We start from the raw sequence: 20,006 nt of genomic DNA, 5'->3' as shown, positions 1-20,006 counted from the left end.
TGCCCTTTGAAAAGATGTGAGATTTTGGAAAGTGAAATAGGGAGCCAATGAAATCCTATGGGGGATTTTACCAATTTTGGACCCCTGTAACTCTGGTTTGCAGAGATGTAGGGACCCCATCTTTGGAATCCAAGTCTAACAATATGTCTTCTACCTGCATGAGACATTTCGTGAGATTCAGACTTTGCTAACGGCCATTGCTGCGATTTATGTACGTCACCATCACTACCATTGAAATAGCCCCAATAAACAGGTTTTTGTGACCCTAGGCTATGACCTCTTCGGCCTAGGGGCCCGAAACTCACCAGTCATGTTCCCCCTAAGAGTCCCTACAATGCTAGAAAATTTGGTACTGCTGAGCCATTGCCCTTTGAAAAGATGTGAGATTTTGGAAAGTGAAATAGGGAGCCAATGAAATCCTATGGGGGATTTTACCAATTTTGGACCCCTGTAACTCTGGTTTGCAGAGATGTAGGGACCCCATCTTTGGAATCCAAGTCTAACAATATGTCTTCTACCTGCATGAGACATTTCGTGAGATTCAGACTTTGCTAACGGCCATTGCTGCGATTTATGTACGTCACCATCACTACCATTGAAATAGCCCCAATAAACAGGTTTTTGTGACCCTAGGCTATGACCTCTTCGGCCTAGGGGCCCGAAACTCACCAGTCATGTTCCCCCTAAGGGTCCCTACAATGCTAGAAAATTTGGTACTGCTGAGCCATTGCCCTTTGAAAAGATGTGAGATTTTGGAAAGTGAAATAGGGAGCCAATGAAATCCTATGGGGGATTTTACCAATTTTGGACCCCTGTAACTCTGGTTTGCAGAGATGTAGGGACCCCATCTTTGGAATCCAAGTCTAACAATATGTCTTCTACCTGCATGAGACATTTCGTGAGATTCAGACTTTGCTAACGGCCATTGCTGCGATTTATGTACGTCACCATCACTACCATTGAAATAGCCCCAATAAACAGGTTTTTGTGACCCTAGGCTATGACCTCTTCGGCCTAGGGGCCCGAAACTCACCAGTCATGTTCCCCCTAAGGGTCCCTACAATGCTAGAAAATTTGGTACTGCTGAGCCATTGCCCTTTGAAAAGATGTGAGATTTTGGAAAGTGAAATAGGGAGCCAATGAAATCCTATGGGGGATTTTACCAATTTTGGACCCCTGTAACTCTGGTTTGCAGAGATGTAGGGACCCCATCTTTGGAATCCAAGTCTAACAATATGTCTTCTACCTGCATGAGACATTTCGTGAGATTCAGACTTTGCTAACGGCCATTGCTGCGATTTATGTACGTCACCATCACTACCATTGAAATAGCCCCAATAAACAGGTTTTTGTGACCCTAGGCTATGACCTCTTCGGCCTAGGGGCCCGAAACTCACCAGTCATGTTCCCCCTAAGGGTCCCTACAATGCTAGAAAATTTGGTACTGCTGAGCCATTGCCCTTTGAAAAGATGTGAGATTTTGGAAAGTGAAATAGGGAGCCAATGAAATCCTATGGGGGATTTTACCAATTTTGGACCCCTGTAACTCTGGTTTGCAGAGATGTAGGGACCCCATCTTTGGAATCCAAGTCTAACAATATGTCTTCTACCTGCATTAGACATTTCGTGAGATTCAGACTTTGCTAACGGCCATTGCTGCGATTTATGTACGTCACCATCACTACCATTGAAATAGCCCCAATAAACAGGTTTTTGTGACCCTAGGCTATGACCTCTTCGGCCTAGGGGCCCGAAACTCACCAGTCATGTTCCCCCTAAGGGTCCCTACAATGCTAGAAAATTTGCCACTGCTGAGTAATTGCCCTTTGAAAAGATGTGAGATTTTGGAACTGTAAATAGGAGGCCCAATGAAAGCCTATGGGGGATTTTACCAAATTTGGAGCCCTGTAACTCTGGTTTGCAGAGATGTAGGGAACCCATCTTTGGAGCCCAAGTCTAACAATATGTCTTCTACCTGCATGAGACATTTCGTGAGATTCAGACGTTGCTAACGGCCATTGCTGCGATTTATGTACGTCAGACTCGCCACCATTGAAATTGCCCAATAAACAGGTTTTGTGACCCTAGGCTATGACCTCTTCGGCCTAGGACTGCATTGAACGCGACCCACGCATTGTGCGCATTCTGGACAACACCAATTACTGGGTTTATACCCTTCTGGATCCACGGTACAAACACAATGTTCCAAAACTGCTTGAAGAAAGAGCCAGACAGGTCAAAATGGAAGAATACCAGCAGGCCCTTGTGGAGACTTTAGAGAGGAGATTGACATCCTCCCCCTCCTCTAGCCAGTTGTACGCCGACAGACTGACTTCCGCAAACCCAGGAGGACCAGGAGGGCAGCAAACAACACAAGCCGCAGCTAGTGCCCAAAAGGGAATGGTATCAGCAGTGTCCTTGGAGTGGGAAAATTTTCTGACACCCATGCAGCAGCACACAGAACAGCAAGCGTGCAGATCCACCTCCAACACCGATCGCCTGGAGAAGATGGTCAAGGACTACATGTCAGATGGCGTAGCTGTGTTGAACAATCCATCTGCACCCTTCAACTATTGGGTATCGAAGCTAGACACCTGGCACAAACTGGCAATGTACGCAATAGAGGTGCTGGCTTGCCCGGCAGCCAGCGTTATGTCGGAACGCTGTTTCAGTGCTGCCGGAGGCATCATCACAGATCAGCGGCATATCCGCCTCTCCACAGAAAATGCAGACCGTCTGACTCAAATTAAAATGAATCAATCCTGGATTGGAAACTACTACGCAACACTCCCGGACCCCAACCAAGTAACATGAACAATGAACATCTGTGATGGGTTAGCGTTTCCGGTCCCTGTTTATTGAACCTCTCATCTGTATTACATTTATGACTGCATGGCGACAAAATGCAAATTGCTATCCGCACGCTTCTTGTCCTCATGCAAGGCCTGGGTTGTTGTGTCTCAAAGCGTGGCCTTCTCCTCCTGCGCCACCCTCCTCTTGTTCCATCACGTGTGCTGCTGCTGGGTTAGCGTTACCGGTCCCTTTTCCTGGAACCTCTTATATGTATTACATTTATGACTGCATGCCGACAAAAAGCATGTTACCTGTGCAAAGAAAACAGACATTTCCCGCATTTAAAAGACAGTTTTCCCTTTGAAACTTTAAAATCGATTTTCTCAAAAACTATAAGCTCTTTTTGCTAAAAAAATTTTTCCTCTTGTACCCACTCCCAACGTGCACATACCCTGTAAATTTGGGGTATGTAGCATGTAAGGAGGCTTTACAAAACACGAAAGTTCGGGTCCCCATTGACTTCCATTATGTTCGGAGTTCGGCCATGTTCGGCCCGAACCCGAACATCTAGATGTTCGCCCAACACTACACGTGACCCGTTCGGCCAATCACAGCGCTAGCCGAACGTTTGGGTAACGTTCGGCCATGCGCTCTTAGTTCGGCCATATGGCCGAACAGTTTGGCCGAACACCATCAGGTGTTCGGCCGAACCCGAACATCACCCGAACAGGGTGATGTTCTGCAGAACCCGAACAGTGGCGAACACTGTTCGCCCAACACTAGTCAGAAGATGTTTACTGGAGTATCTTCACTGTACTGAGTCTTGGAGGAATTCCAACACTTTGTTTTTTGTATTAAAGGCTTTATTGAACAGATTATCAATATAAACAACATCCGATGCCAGTCAAATAGCACATCAAATATACAAGTGATTAGAAAAGAGAGTCTAATTAACATAACTCAAAAATAAAAGGAAAACAAAAAACAAAAAACAAACATAAAATAAAAAAATAAAAAATAAGGATGCGGGCGGGGAGCTTGGCCCATAAAAATGGACCACTCAACCTGGGAAATGGGGCACAGAGTACCTCCAGCTGAGATCCCAGGGATAGGTCCTTCTCGAAGATCTCTGAATATAGTTAAGTTGCTCTCCTGCACCGCACATAAAAAGAAAACAGAACAAAAACCTCAACTTAACATTACATCCACAGTATACATCTACTAGAAACATGAGTCCTGAAATATAAGTTACCTGTATGACTAGTTAAATGCAGTATACGCACATGTCCAGGGGCGACTAAAGATGTCTATGAGCCCTCCAAAGTTCCCAAATAAGATCAAATCTGGTCATGTTCTCAGTACTATGATAATACACTCGATCCATCATCATCATAAGGTCTAGACGTTGGGTAACCAATGCTAATTCAAGGTCAGTGGATTTCCATTTATACGCAATGGACCATTGAGCAGCCAATAACATGTATCTATATAATGGCCTAAATTTACCAGGGACATCATCATTCTGTGTGTACAATAGGGCCTGGGGAGCGGTTAAGGACATCGGAAAACCAAACACCTCTTTAGTCATAGATTTCCATGCGTTCCAGAACTGCTGTGCAACGGGGCAATCCCAAAAAACATGCAACAATGTGCCTTCCATGCCACAGGCCCGAAAACAGGTCGATGGGACCGAGGGATAGATTTTATGTAATTTAGATGGTGTATAATACCAACGAAACAAAATCTTATAAGCCGTGTCTTTTACCATGTTTGATTTGATCACCCCAGAGACAGCAGTCCAGACAGAAGACCAATCAGTGCGGTCATATTGGATACCTAAATCCTGCTCCCAAGCTCTCATATATGACATTTTATCATCATGATCGCGCCCTAGTAGTAGAGCATAAAGTATTGAAATTAACCCCTTTCTACGTGAAAAACCAAAAAATAATGATTCAAACATAGTAGGGTCATATACAGGAGATGAGGAAAAGATTGAAGAGAAATAGTGTTTAATTTGGCAAAATCGATAAGCTTCTTCCATGGGGGCGTCTCTACTAAATCTGAGCATGTTAAAGGTAATCGGAACATCACTTATCCAAAACCTATTTGCTGTGTGGAGATCTTTATCCCTCCACCAGGAGAAAACCTGCGGGTTCCTAAAAGCAGGAACAAACCGAGGATTACCGAAGATAGAAATCCTGGAGGAGGGAAAAGTCATAAGTTTATATGCGGAAGCTATAGAAATCCAAAGTTTGGCCAATGACGATACAATCCTATTCCTGCCAGCAAGGACTGTCAAGTCCTTCTTGGAAACTATCGTGGCTAGTGAATTGAGGTGGAAAGGAAAAACTGAGGTAGATTCCAGCTGATACCATGCCGGAGGTTTTGAATTTATGTTCCAATCTAACAATTGACTAAGTTTAGAGGCTAGGTAATAATGCCATAGGCTCGGCAAGCCAATTCCACCTTGCAAGGGGGGTCTATAAAGAATCTGTGCCCGGACTCTAGCTGGTTTACCGTCCCAAATAAATTTATTAATTTGTGATTGGATAATAGATATGGATTTTTTGGTTATAGTTATAGGAAGCATGCGAAACAGATATAATAGTTTGGGGAGGATAATCATTTTACAAGCAACATTTCTGCCCAGCCATGACACCTTATATGTAGACCAAATCTTCAAGAGTTGTGTAATTTGAATAGTTGTATGTGAAAAATTAGCTCCATATAGGTCCCCAAAGCAAGGTGTAAGAAAGATTCCTAGATATTTAAATTTAGTATGGCTCCATTTAAAACTGTAAGTAGAATCTAACCATCTAATCGTATGTGGGTATAGATTGATTGGGAGAGCTGTGGATTTGGACGAATTAACTTTAAGCCCTGAAAAATTTGCAAAAGTCTCTAATAATTGGAAAAGATTGGGTAAAGATGTCAATTGTCTAGTCAGGAATAGGAGAGCATCGTCAGCATACAAAGAAAGCTTGATATTATCAATACCATATCCATAGATATTGGGATGTTGTCTAATCGCCACCGCCAAAGGCTCTAACGCAAGGGCGAACAGCAATGGGGAAAGAGGACACCCCTGTCGGGTGCCTCGTTTAAGATGAATGGGAGAGGAAGTTGCCCCAGGGATGCGAATCATAGTGGATGGGGAATCATACAAAGCTAAAACTGCTGTAATAATAGAACCGGTTAGGCCAAAGCTCTCCAGGGCGGTGATCAAATATTGCCAACCCACTGAATCAAATGCTTTACTGATATCAAGACCCAACATCAAAAACTTTGATTTCTTAATCTCTGCATCTTGTAATATGTTAATTGCCAATCTAACATTATCAGAGCCTTGTCTACCAGGGATGAAACCAGTCTGGGAAGGAGCAACCAAATCACCCACCAGGGTACTGAGTCGCGATGCCAAAATTTTAGCAAAGAGTTTGATATCATTATTCAGGATTGAAATTGGTCTAAAACCCGCAGGGGAAGAGTGGTCGGCATCTGGTTTAGGGAGTAGGGTCATGTTTGCCAGGAGCATTTCTGAGGGAAGTTTCTCACCCTGTAGAATAGCGTTGAACATAGAGGTCAAGGGGAGTGACAATGTGTCAGCAAATGTTTTATAGTATAGCGGGGAAAACCCATCCGGGCCGGGGGCAGTGGAAGATTTAAGGGATTTTATTGTTGCTATTACTTCTGTAGAGGAAATTGGAGCATTAAGAGATTGTAGTTGTTCTGGAGACAAAGTGGGCAACTGGAGGGAATCTAACCATAACTTAAGCTCAGTAGTATTAGAAGTTATCTCGGTCCCTAGAAGCTTTTGATAATATTCCTCAAAGATTTTTAGAACTTTGGGAGGTAGCACTTCCTCAATGCCTCTGGTGTTTTTCAATTTATAAACATGTGGGGGCTTATAATACTGATTAAGTTTGCGAGCAAACTGGGTAGAGGGATTATTTCCACGTAGTAAAAATCTAGCTTTAGAAAACTTCAACGCTCTAGCATGTGAATTATCCAGAATAGAGTTCAGTTCAGTTCGTTTCAAATTAATCTCATGTAAAATTTCTCTAGAAGTAGTCCCGAAGTGACGTTTATATAATAAATCCAGCTCAGCGGATAATGTAAGGATTTTTTGCGATCTCAGTTTTTTAGCCTTAGCCGCCTTTGCAATAAAAATGCCTCTCATCACTGGCTTATGAGCCGCCCATCTAAGAATGGGAGAAGTATTATCCTCGCTATTAAAAAAGAAGTATTCCTCCATCTCACCCTTTACTAAAATTCTATCTGATTCCTCCGCTAGGAGGGAGTCGTTAAGCCTCCAATTACCAGGACTAAAGGGCAGGCCGAAGCCTACCAGGGATGATAAAACCATGTGATGGTCTGACCAGCTACAGGTGATAATGTCTGAAGTGGAGGAGTTGGATGCGATTATGGGAGATAAATAAATATAGTCCAAGCGGGCATAGGATTGACGGGGATGAGAAAAAAAGGTGTACTGTCTGCAGCCAATATTATATGATCTCCATATATCGATAACCTTAAGCCTTGACAGAAGGCTAGTAAGTCTTCTCGGGAAGGTCTGAGCGAAGGGAGACTGAACTGATCTGTCTAAGCTGGGGTTAGCTACCGCATTGAAGTCACCTGCTATAATCAAATGAGTTGAAGATAGTCTTTCCAATTGAAAGGCCAATAGTTGCAAAAAAGCTGTCTTAGAGGCATTGGGAGCGTAGCAATTGACCAACGTAACCGATTTACCCTCCAGGATGCCCTTAAGGATCAAAATTATACCATCAGGGTCTACATAAGAATCTATAAGTGAGAACGAAATAGAGTTATGAAACACTATGGCCACTCCTCTGGATTTTTTGGTGAAAGAGGCATAATAGGACCTGCTATACGATCTATGTAGAAAGGTGGGTGATTTGGACTGTATAAAATGGGTCTCTTGTAGAAACAGAACTGATGCTTTTAAGCTCTGATAATGTTGGAAGGCTTTTCTACGTTTGACTGGTTCATTCAACCCCTGGACATTATGTGTAATCAAATTAAACTGTCTAGGCATGATAAGAATATGGACTTAATCAGCAAAACTTCGAGATATACCAGTGAATCATGGTCGTGATCATTCAGGACTCTTGAGAAAAATAAAAAAAGCAAATAACACAAACAAACAAAACTGTGCATAGTACCAAAAAGAACAGAAGAAAAAGACATCAATGTCAACATTTTGTCTGGGCAAAAAACCTCCTCACTGTCCCACAACAAAAAGGCCCAGATACTCTCAGTGGCTTAATTAGGACCACACTGAGAGGGGGGGGGGGGGGGGGGGGGTAATACCCGTAAAGATAAATCCACTACGGGAAAAAACAGAAAGAAAACACCTAGGCAGGGAGCTATGTCCCAGCCTTTTCAGGAGTTAGTGCGCCAGGTGCGAGGGAGCCTATTCAAAGGTTGTTTGCGGTGTGCTTCCAGTTGGTCAAGAGTCACCGGTAGGCCCATGTTGTTAAGAAGAGAGATTCCTTGCTCCACTGTAGCAATAGTGTGGAATTTACCATCTCGAGAAAGGAGAAGCTTAGTAGGAAATCCCCATTTGTATTGAATCTGTTGCTCCCTGAGGTATGCTGTCAGTGGAGCCAAAGATCTACGCTTTTGCAAAGTAAATTGCGAAAGATCGGTGAAAACTTTAATGCCGCTGTAAGGATCTGGCAATTTTCCGTGTTGTCTCATGAAAAAAGAAAATGCATCTTTGACGTGATAAAACTGAAAACAGGCTATAACGTCTCTAGGAACCCTTTCTGGCAGGTGAGCCGGCTTAGGCAGTCTGTGGGCTCGTTCTATGGTATATTCAATGTTAGAAAATTGCGGCACTGCGGACTTCACCATGTCAATTTAAAAATTCCTTGATCTGTGCGTTGTTCACTGTCTCTTCAATACCACGGAATTTAAGGTTGCAGCGGCGGTTGCGATCTTCTAGGTCTGCAATTTTTAAACGCATCGATTCTTCATTCGCTTCACGGCGATCCAGCTCAGAAACTGTTTTATTATGCTCCTCTATCAGTTTAGCGACACAGTCCTCATTACAAGATACCCGAACTCCCAGATCATCCACCGATCGCTGTAAGGAGTTAGCTATCGCTGCCATTTTGTTAGTCACAGAATGTTCCAGGGCTATGATCATGTCTCGTAGAAAGGCTCGGTCTATAGGCAAATTGTCATCCTGGTTGGATGATTGCATGCTGCTAAACTCTGAGACTGCAGCCTTCTGTGGAGAGGATTCTGTCTGTGAGTCTGTAGGGCCCGAAAGCCTGGGCCTGGATTTAACAGGGCTTAGGAAAGTGGGAGAGGGAGTGTCTGAGTCTGCATCCTCCAGGGCAGATGAGCTGTGAGGTAAGGCTGTATCAGAAGCCTGTGAGGCTGAAGTGTGGGAGACTTCTATGTCGCTGGATGCGGAATTCTGTACGCCTGATGCCTGTTTAAGTGTATGGGATGCGTTCTGCATGCGTACTGGTATTGCGGACTTACGCGTCCCGGCGGTGCCGGCGCCATCTTGCTCACCATGCGGCCCAGGCCTCCGTCTTTTAAAGATGTCATGGATCCTCTGCGGGCGTTGGGTGTCAGCTCGCTGGGTCCCTGATGTCTCCGTATCCTCCCCCATGGCTGTTAAGACGGTCTCCTCCGGTCCTGGCATGCTGTAAAGTCGCTGAATTAGAAGGCTGGGATCAGGAGCTCTCCTCTATGCAGCCATCCACTCTGCTGGCCAGCCACGCCCCTCGAATTCCAACACTTTGTTGATACTATTTGCAGGGAAATTCAGGGGTAAACAGGCCTCAAAAGCAACCATAGCCAGATGGATCAAGCAGGCTATTGCTTTATCTTATGCTCAACAAGGCAAACAGCTGGCTTCTAAAGTCAAGGCGCATTCTACCTGAGCTGTATCAACGTCCTGGGCAGAGAGTGCAGGAGCATCACTTGAGCAAATTTGTAAGGCAGCCACCTGGTCGAGCCATACTACCTTTGTAAAACACTACAGGCTTGATGTTTTGTCTAGTGCTGACTTAAGTTTCGGCAGAAAAGTATTGCAGGCTGTAGTCCCTCCCTAAAAATTATATCTTGTCTATCATCTCAGGGTTGCTGTCCTGAGACGTTATGGGAAAGCCAAAATTACTTACGGTAATTTCTTTTCCAGAAGTTGAAAGGACAACAACCTTACTACCCACCGCTATTCTTATTAATAGTTATTGAAGCATCATTATGTGTGGAGTCTTTTTTATTAATTGAGGGGGTAAGGACAGGACGCCATATATATATATATATATATATATATATATATATATATATATATATATATATATATATATATATATATATATATGTATGTATGTATGTATGTATGTATGTATGTATGTATGTATGTATGTATGTGTGTGTGTGTGTGTGTGTGTGTGTGTGTGTGTGTGTGTGTGTGTGTGTGTGTTCCCTGCCTATCTAATTATGAAAATTGTTTCATCTATTTCCTGTCCAGTGTGTGTGGAGGGAGACAAGTCTCAGGGTTGCTGTCCTTCTGACTTCTGGAAAAGAAGTTACCGTAAGTAATTTTGGCTTTTTTTTAAATGACACGTGACAAAGGATGGGATATCTCAGGTAGCAGAAGAACAGGTCACTCTGGAAGGTGATGTGAAGTTCAAGGATCCGAGTGAGCTTAACAAAGGTTATATTCGGATAAACGGGATATCAGGCACCCAGCTTATATTTGGAATAAAAAAACAATGAATGTTAGAGGTGGCTTACCTCAATAAAGACTTCAGATGCTGCTAGCAGGACCCCTGAGAAGACCGGAGCTGCGGCGTGGGACATGTATGATTTGTAGTGGCTGGAAGAAGCCCCAGTTAAAGGGGCACTATGGCGAAAAATTTAAACTATGTGCAAACATAGACAAATAAGAAGTAAATTTTTCCAGAGTAAAATGAGCCATAAATTACTTTTCTTCTATGTTGCTGACACTTACAGTAGGTAGTAGAAATCTGACAGAAGCAACGCGCGGTTAAATCACTACCTAGAGCCCGTTTTTAAACTGGCTTAGGTAGCCTAGTTCTTTATAAAGATATACCCTAAAAAGGATTTAAACAATAATGCTGGCCAACCTCCCTGGTCGCTACAGTTTTTGGGCAGTTGGACAGAGCAACTGCCATTTATTAAAGAGAACCAGAGACGAAGCACCCTCATGTATTTTATTACATTTATCAGTGGGAACATGACAGTAAACACCTATCATGCTTTTAGTTTTATTCTTCTCAGTCTAATCTATCTGTTATCAGCTGTGATAACAATCCACCGACTGATTCAGTCTAGGTTTGACCTGGAATCATTATAGCTGAGTCACTCTTCTGTGGAGTCTTTTCAAGCCCAAGCCTGCCCCCTCCTGGCTCAGATTTCCTACTTAGAGCTGTTGACATGGGAGGGGCTGCTGCTGCCGAGAAAGAAGCTCTGAAACAGACAAGTGTGATCTGTGTGCATTGTGCAGCCAATCATTATCTACTGTATGCAGTTTCATTTCTATGAGAGACACTTCCTACAGGCAGCCACACAGCATGCCAGAATAATAAAGTTGAAAGCACACAGATGAAAGCCTGCAGCAGCCCTGCTTGTCTATAGTCTCATAGAGGCTAGACGGCACATCCAGAACAGCTTATAACCTGGAAGCAGAAGGGATATGAACCGGCGGCCATATTGGATATTTCCTGGAGCAAAAATGGATAAAAAACACTCAAAAAGGCACACCAGAGTGGCGAAATTATCAGGTAGAGCAGTTATTCTTTACAAGCTATCGACCGATATGTTTATTTTGTGTGAATCGTTCATCTCTGGTTCCCTTTAAGTGCTTTTGAAAATAAGTAAATCCCTGAGAATCCCCTATAAAGAGATGGGCTAATCCAAAAACCTGTCGCTTCTGTCAGATTTCTTCTACCTACTGTAAGTGACAGCAACATAGGAGAAAAGGAGAAAAGTAATTTATGGCTCATTTTACGCTGGAAAAAAACGTATTTATTTGTTCATGCTTGCACATATTTTCAATGTTACAATTTTTCGCCATAGTGCCCCGTTAAGTAAAGCTAGATTTCATTCTTCGCCTTGGATATCCTTGGTGTGTGTGTGTGTGTGTGTGTGTGTGTGTGTGTGTGTGTGTGTGTGTGTGTGTGTGTGTGTGTGTGTGTGTGTGTGTGTGTGTGTGTGTGTGTGTGTGTGTGTGTGTGTGTGTGTGTGTGTGTGTGTGTGTGTGTGTGTGTGTGTGTGTGTGTGTGTGTGTGTGTGTGTGTGTGTGTGTGTGTGTCATTTTTTTTTTCAAAATCTAGTATCTTTCAAGCTATACATAGACTTTAATATGAAGTGAAGAAAACGCACAGACGTGTGGGATGACCATCTGCTGTTCTTTACAAATTGATGCAAAAGTCGTGTCTTTTATGCGGCAGTCAGTTAAGATTCATTTTCCTCTCAGCCTTGGTGGTACTTTCCGAGATAATTGGTAAGAGGAATAAGCCGAGTGATGCACTCACACTGTTTGAGAACATTACCACATAACTTCATTGTGGAGGAATTTTCTGATTAGGCTGTGCTTTGTAAACCCTTCACAGCATGCGAGTCATTACAAGTAAGTGTCGCGTTACTTCCATCACTATTTGTTATACGCAATTCGGAGCTTTCAAAGGGCAACGCTAATGAGCGGGGGGGGCATGCAGAATGAGCCTCCTCTGCAGACATTCACGCCCACTCTCCTCAATGCATGGAATGCATAGGGACTGCTCAGGTTTGACAGCCCATGTAAAGATCACTTTGGTTAATCAACCATTTTTCGATCTCCAGCTTGGAAGGTGGGAGGCGCAGGTTACCTCTATTGTATTGTAGCCTTGGCAACCAACAAAACAAAACAAAATACAAATGGCATTCATAAGAAGGATTCAGAAAGTGATGACCAGAAATAGAAGGATTTGAAAGTAAGAGAGCAGCAAAGTTTAAAGTGACACTGAAGCGAAAAAAAACCCCACATATGATATTGTTTATTTATAATGAATTGTATGTGTAGTACAGACCCTTTTTTACATTTCTGTTAGTAAAACCTTAAACAAACAAGAAACCGTGAGAGACAGATTGAAATAAGTGCTTCAGAAAACAGCACTGTAGCTGACCCACATTGCGTCGCAGAGCTCAGAGAAGCTCTTACATAGATAACAACTTAACTGATCTTAAAGGACCACTATCGCAAAAAAAAAGTAGGCAGTAAAAATCTGACAGAACCGACAGGTTTTGGGTCAGTACATCTCCTCATGAGGGATTCTCAGGGTTTTCTTTGTTTTCAACAGCATTTCCTGAACAGCAGTTTAACTGCCAAAATAGTAAGATGCCAGCCATCCTCCCTACTCACTTGCACACTATTTTGTCAGTTTGCAACTGCTGTTAAGGAAATGAAAACAAAGAAAACCCTGAGAATCCCCCATGAGGAGATGGACGGGCCTAAAACCTCTCGGCTCTGTCAGATATTAACTGCCTACTTTTTTCGCGATAGTCGTCTTTTAACTAAACTGAACAACTTAACTGAATATAACTCTTCATGTACTGGAAACAATATGAGGCTCATATCTGTGCTACTAATGTTCTATTTCTCATCTGTACTACACATACAAATCATTATGTCATAAGTTTTTATTTTCACTTCAATTTCCCTTTAAGTTTTCCCACAGTGCAGACTTCAGCCAGAAATATATAAGCTGAAGCTTTATGAGCCCGTATACTGCCTGTGCATTTGACCGCTTCTCTTACTACAACGGTTCTTAATATTTAACATTTTTTTTGGGGGGGGGGGGGGTTGTGATAGCTCTGCAGGTGGCTTACTTGGTTAATGAAAGCGAACCTCTGTGCTGGTACGCATGATGTCATCTGACTTCAATGTCTCTTTTTTTTTTTGTAATTTCCATTCCAGAAATCTCTTAATCCATCAATGCCATTCATGGCATTTGGAATCAGCGGCATATCAGCGGGGATCCTGAGTTTGTTACTGCCAGAAACACTTAATAAGCCAATTGCAGAGTGCATTGAAGACCTACAGTCTCCTGCATACCAATTGTTAAACAAGGTAAGGCATCAGCGGATGGAAGGAAACGGTACATTATCATGACGGCTTGACATGTAGGTAGTGTCAATTGTGTAATTCTCCTATAAAGCCTGGTGAGCCTACATCTCTAACAAAGCAGGCTCTATAGTCTGCATTCACACTTACCTACATAGTTCTGTTTCCTGCACTTTATTCTTGAAGGTATTTGTTTCTTGTTTTGGCCAAATCAATATTACGTGCTTAAAGGAACACTATCACGGAAAATTGTAAAATTTAATACATGAAAGCTTTTAATTGAAAATTACATTTCTGCCGGAGTAAAATGTGCTGTAAAGTTACTTTTCTCCTATGTTGCTTTCACTTACAGTAGGTAGTAGAAATCTGACAGAACTGACCGGTTTGGGACTAACCCAACCTCTCACGGGCAATTCTCAGGGTTTTCTTTATTTTTAAAAGCACTTCGTGAACGGTGGTTGCTCAGTCCAACTGCCAGAATAGTGTGCGTGCAGGGGGGGAGGGGCGGCCTGCATCTTGGTATAGATCCTTCTCAGGGAGTGCTTTTGTAAAGAATAAATTAAATACTGAGAATCAGTGATGACCTCCGGATCAACTTCGGATGAAATCCGAATGAGTTTCATTCAGATTTTTTCCTCCTAATTAGTGTGTGCGGGGGGGATTTAAACTTACCCAGCACCTCGACCCACGCCGCATCCCGCACTGCGTTCCAAGCCACATCACGTGACTACTACGCTTCCTTCTTCAGCCCCGAAGGAGGAAGTGTTTGTAGTCACGTGTCCGTGGCTTGCGACACACCGTGGGACGGGTTGAAAAAGGCTGCTGGGTAAGTTTAACCCCCCTGAACACATCCGCTCAGCTACACTAATTAGGGGGATGAAATCCAAATTAAACTTATTCGGATTTTATCCGGAGCTCATCCTCACTGAGAATTCCCCATAAAGAGATGGACTAGTCAAAAAACGTTCATTTCCTTCAGATTTCTACTAACTACTGTAAGCGACAGCAATATAGGAGAAAAGTAATTTAAAGCCTATTTACTGCAAGAAACATACTTCTTATTTGTATGTGTTTACATGTATTTTACAATTTTTTGTGATAGTGGTCCTTGTAATTAAATGTCATTTAATGTAATTAATCACATTAATTACGAGATTTATGTATTGTTTAGTTGTAGCTCTTTATCACTTAATTACCATTATTTTTAAGATTTTGCCTCTAAATGCTTTTATTGAGTTATACATAATAAACATGAGCTAGGCTTTATAGGCAAAGAGTAACGGCACGTGAAATGCAATATGAAACAAAACAGGTCTATAAAGTGGGTAAAAAGGCTGGACTGGTGCTTAATGATCACAAGGTGCTTAACTTGGGCATTTACTTATCTGGTTCACAAAGAGCAGGAGATGCAAATAGGATCTTTCAATTAAAACATAAGATCTAGCAATGTCCAGCTAGGTATCAAGTGAGCTAACGCCAAGGTGAGGAGTTTATCCAAGATACAAGGATTATGAGAGGGGAGTATGGCCATAGAATCAGGAGGCCTGGTAGGCACTACCCTCATATCTATGTAGGTTGAGATGCTGTAGTAGTTTTTCTGTCTTCAAGGGTAGGCAGAAAATGTGCAGAGAGTTGAAATGGATACTTTGGCAATAGTGATGACACAAACTGTAGGAGAAAGGGCAAGCATTACATGAAGTTTGTTTTCATCCCAAACTTTAACATAAGGCATATGCAAACTTTGTGAATGGTCGCTGCTGTTCCCCTACGAACAGTTCGTGCCATTACTATTTGGCAATCAAAAATACCGACACTGTAGGAAGTAAATATTAGTCTAGTCAAGTGTACTGGAAAGTACATGGTGTCAGTCAATGACTAGTGCACCTAGACTGTCTGTTAGTTTTCCTGTTAGGTACCAGGATATAAGTATAGAGGGCAACATGGCAACATGAACACTTTCAACTGTGGTTGAGTATTATAGGACTTATTGGATAAAGACCACGTAGCATAGAATGTTGGTGCTCTTTCCACTTTGTAGAGTCCCGTGTCCAGTTTGTCCATTAAATATATTTTGAAGGGGTGTGGAGAGAGAGAGAAATAGGTGGGACTTGGTCTAGTTAATCAATAGATTATATATATATATATATATTATTTTGGGTCACCATAATTCTTAATGCTTGAATTGATTTAGGTTTTGGTTGAAGAATTGCCGTACTGTTAGTTAGCGGCTGAGTTGGAAGGGTTATGGTGTAGTAGTGTTGGTGTATGACAATTTTGGCGAGTAGGGTTTCTACTTTATCATATGCATGAGAGTTGTGTATATTTTGAAAATCACTTTGTTACATTGAAGCTAACTCCAAGCAGACGTGTTTTAATAACCTTAGGAAGGATATTAGAAACATGTCGTCGCTATACATGCCATTTTTGTAACTTAATACCATTAATTATTAACGCCCAGCTGCAGTTGATTTAAAATTCTAGTTAACTTGCTGGAAACCATGGCAACAGTTGCCTCCTTGGTTTAACCACCACCTGCAATATGGACGTACATAAACATCCTATTTGCGCACCTATGGATGTTTATATAAAACTGACTACTCTATAATTTTATCAGAAATAAGATGTTTAGAGAGAGAATAAGTTGTATTAGAGGCACAAAGTCAAATAATTAAAGTAATTAAAGACTTTGAAGGGAGCACTTACATCCAAGAAAACTATATATACCATGCTCAGTGGCAACTGAACTTGACTCTGAAGCGACATGTGACATGGTGAGATAAACATATTCGCGTATACAGTGGGATGTGAAAGTTTGGGCAACCTTGTTATTCGTCATGATTTTCCTGTATAAATCGTTGGTTGTTAAGATAAAAAATGTCAGTTAAATATATCATATAGGAGACACACACAGTGATATTTGGGACATGAAACGAAGTTTATTGGATTTACAGAAAGTGCGCAATAATTGTTTAAATAAAATTAGGCAAGTGCATAAATTTGGGCACTGTTGTCATTTTATTGATTCCAAAACCTTTAGAATTATTGGAATTCAAATTAGCTTGGTAAGCTCAGTGACCCCTGACCTACATACATAGGTGAATCCAATTATGAGAGAGTATTTATGGGGTCAATTGTAAGTTTCCCTCCTCTTAATTTTCTTTAAAGAGTAGCAACATGGGGGTCTCAAAACAACTCTCAAATTACCTGAAGACAAAGATTGTTCACCATCATGGTTTAGGGAAAGGATACAGAAAGCTGTCTGAGAGATATCAGCTGTCTGTTTCCACAGTTAGGAACATATTGAGGAGATGGAAGACCACAGGCTCAGTTCAAGTTAAGGATCAAAAGAGACCAAAAAAAATCTCGGATAAACAGAAGCGACGAATGGTGCGAACAGTCAGTCAACCAACAGACCAAGACCTACAACATCATCTTGCTGCAGATTAAGTCACTGTTCATCGTTCAACCATTGGACGCACTTTACACAAGGAGATTCTGTATGCGAGAGTGATGCAGAGGAAGCCTTTTCTCCACCCACAGCACAAACAGAGCCACTTGAGATATTCTAAAGCATATTTGGACAACCAGCTTAATTTTGGAATAAGGTGCTGTGGACTGATGAAACTAAAAGTGAGTTATTTGGGCATAACAAGGGGCGTTATTCATGGAGGAAAAAGAACACTGCATTCCAAGAAAAAACCCTGCTACCTACATTAAAATATGGTGATGGTTCCATCATGCTGTGGGGCTGTGTAGTCAATGCAGGGACTGGGAATCTTGTCAAATTTAAAGGATGCATGGATTCCACTCAGTATCAGCAGATTCTGTAGACCAATGTCCAGTAATCAGTGACAAAGCTGAAAAAATCCACTAAGGCATTCATGCAGAGGAACAAGTACAACAGTCTGGAATGGCCATCTAAGGTCCCCATACCTGAATATAATTGAAAATCTGTGGTGTGAGTTAAAGAGAGCTGTCCATGCTTGGAAGCCAACAAACCTGAATGAACTAGAGATGTGTTGTAAAGAGGAATGGTCCAAAATGCCTTCAAGCAAAATCCAGACTCTCACTGGAACCTGTAGGAAGCGTTTAGAGGCTGTAATTTCTGCAAAAGGAGGATCTGCTAAATATTGATTTCATTTCTTTTTGGTGGTGCCCACATTTATGCACCTGCCTAATTTTGTTTAAACAATTTTTGCACACTTTCTGTAAATCCAATAAACTTCATTTCACTTCTCAAATATCACTGTGTGTGTCTCCTATATGATATATTTAACTGACATTTTTTATCATAATAACCAACGATTTATACATGACCAAACTAACTGAAAATAAAAATATGAGAATATTTTCTTTGCTACTACTGTTCTAGTAATTATCTGTACTACACAACCAATTCATTATATCATATATTTTTTCCGCTTCAGTGTCTCTTTAAGAATGGACCTACAGTCTATCTCATTTGTTAACCGGGGACTACCTGTATTTCGCTAGTATTTGGCCCCGCCCACATCACGCCCACTTCTGTGTTGTGCTCCGCGTGCCGCTTTCTTCGGTTGTGGGGGCATGCTTACTTTTCGCTCCTTTTCTACCCAAAATCATGGGCTGTTTGGGACCACCAAAACCTTAGCTGCACCCCTGTTTCTGGATGACTCTCGCATTATGATTAAAGGTCACTATTTTATACTTGCAATATATATATATATATATATATATATATATATATATATATATATATATATATATATATATATATATATATATATATATATATATATATATATATATATATATATATATATATATATGAAATATTTTATATATGTATTCAAATAACATGCCAAGTAGCTTTACCAAATTCCCATTTAGCAGAATCCTTACCATTTCATGCAGAGACGCCATCCTGTTTACTTATCTACCAAATAGAATGCAGAACATTTGTTGGTGCTGATGTTACTTCCTGTCTTGCCTTCCTGTGGTTTTGGGGGCACACATGGAGAAGGAAGACCTCCTTCCCATCAATATCTAAATAGGAATCTTGCAACACCTGTACACAGAATAGCTCACTCTTTTCATTAGGCATAGACTGGAAGTCTTTCAGCGTGACTGTACCGTTTGTCTATTGAGCAGGAATTGGTCACTTGTCACACTGACCTACTATGGGGGCTAACGCTTGGACATCATTGCATCACTTTTTTCCCCAGATTACAATGTCTTTCCAAGAAAATCATCCTTGGTTTGCATTTCTACAGCACCAGTGCATAGTGTTTCTCTACTATTAAAGGTTAGGTAGGTTTGCCTTCTTAAAACAGAAGGAATTTACAATAATTCAGCTTTAAGTGAACATCTGTGGTTACCCACAATGCTCCGCTTCTGAATATGCAAGTTTTCTCCTTAGGCCCCTGGAAGCCAGGCTTGCATCCAGAACTGCTGGCGTATAGCTAGCCTATAGCTTTACATTTTACAGAGCCACATCAGCCACATCAACCCCACATGCAATATTAAAAAACAATATATCAACTCAGACAAACTTATTACAATACACATTTACTGACCTGTCTGTATAATATTCTACAGCACCTTTAGCAAAATATGTTTAAAGAGGAACCATCGCAAAAATCTTAAAATTTAAAACACATACAAATAAAAAGTTGTAACTTCAATAGAGTGAAAAGATCCGGGCACCAGTAGTGTTTCAATACCACTTGTTTATTTCATCCCCACCCGACAAAACATACAGCAGGGCTAAGTCTTGACGCTGACCCTTGCGCTGTGTCAGTCAGAAAGGTTCTTTGAGAAGTGACTGGCAGACCTTTCTGACTGACACAGCGCAAGGGTCAGCGTCAAGACTTAGCCCTGCTGTATGTTTTGTCGGGTGGGGATGAAATAAACAAGTGGTATTGCAACACTACTGGTGCCCAGATCTTTTCACTCTATTGAAGTTACAACTATTGCTGTTTTCTGGTGGCACAGTAGGTGTATCACTTAACCCTGCCTAGGCTGCCAGCTGCATCTAGTGCCGATCTTCAATCTCTTTATCTACAAATAAAAAGTAAATTTCTCCCATAGTAAAATGTGCCATAAATTGCTTTTCTCC

At 41.6% G+C, this 20,006-nt stretch overlaps 1 protein-coding gene across 4 annotated transcripts in view; it reads left to right on the top strand.

The window, feature by feature from the left end:
- Positions 1–20,006, top strand: part of LOC137533983 (solute carrier family 22 member 15-like) — a 538,432-nt gene that overhangs the window by 469,694 nt on the left and 48,732 nt on the right. For 3 of the 4 annotated variants that reach the window (XR_011024265.1, XR_011024264.1, XM_068255310.1), the window contains one exon: positions 13,763–13,915. Coding sequence is in view for 1 of the 4 variants with exons in the window: in XM_068255310.1 (XP_068111411.1) it covers positions 13,763–13,915 (153 nt within the window). In the remaining 3 variants the exon portion in view is untranslated. Of the gene's footprint in view, positions 1–13,762; positions 13,916–20,006 lie in introns of those variants that run through there. The other variant, XM_068255311.1, reaches the window with a different exon arrangement.

This window comes from Hyperolius riggenbachi, chromosome 10 (genome assembly GCF_040937935.1).
Source record: "Hyperolius riggenbachi isolate aHypRig1 chromosome 10, aHypRig1.pri, whole genome shotgun sequence".
NCBI classification, from domain to species: domain Eukaryota; kingdom Metazoa; phylum Chordata; class Amphibia; order Anura; family Hyperoliidae; genus Hyperolius; species Hyperolius riggenbachi.
The sequence above is the reverse complement of the archived record's forward strand: the minus strand, read 5'-3'. Positions and strand labels throughout refer to the sequence as shown.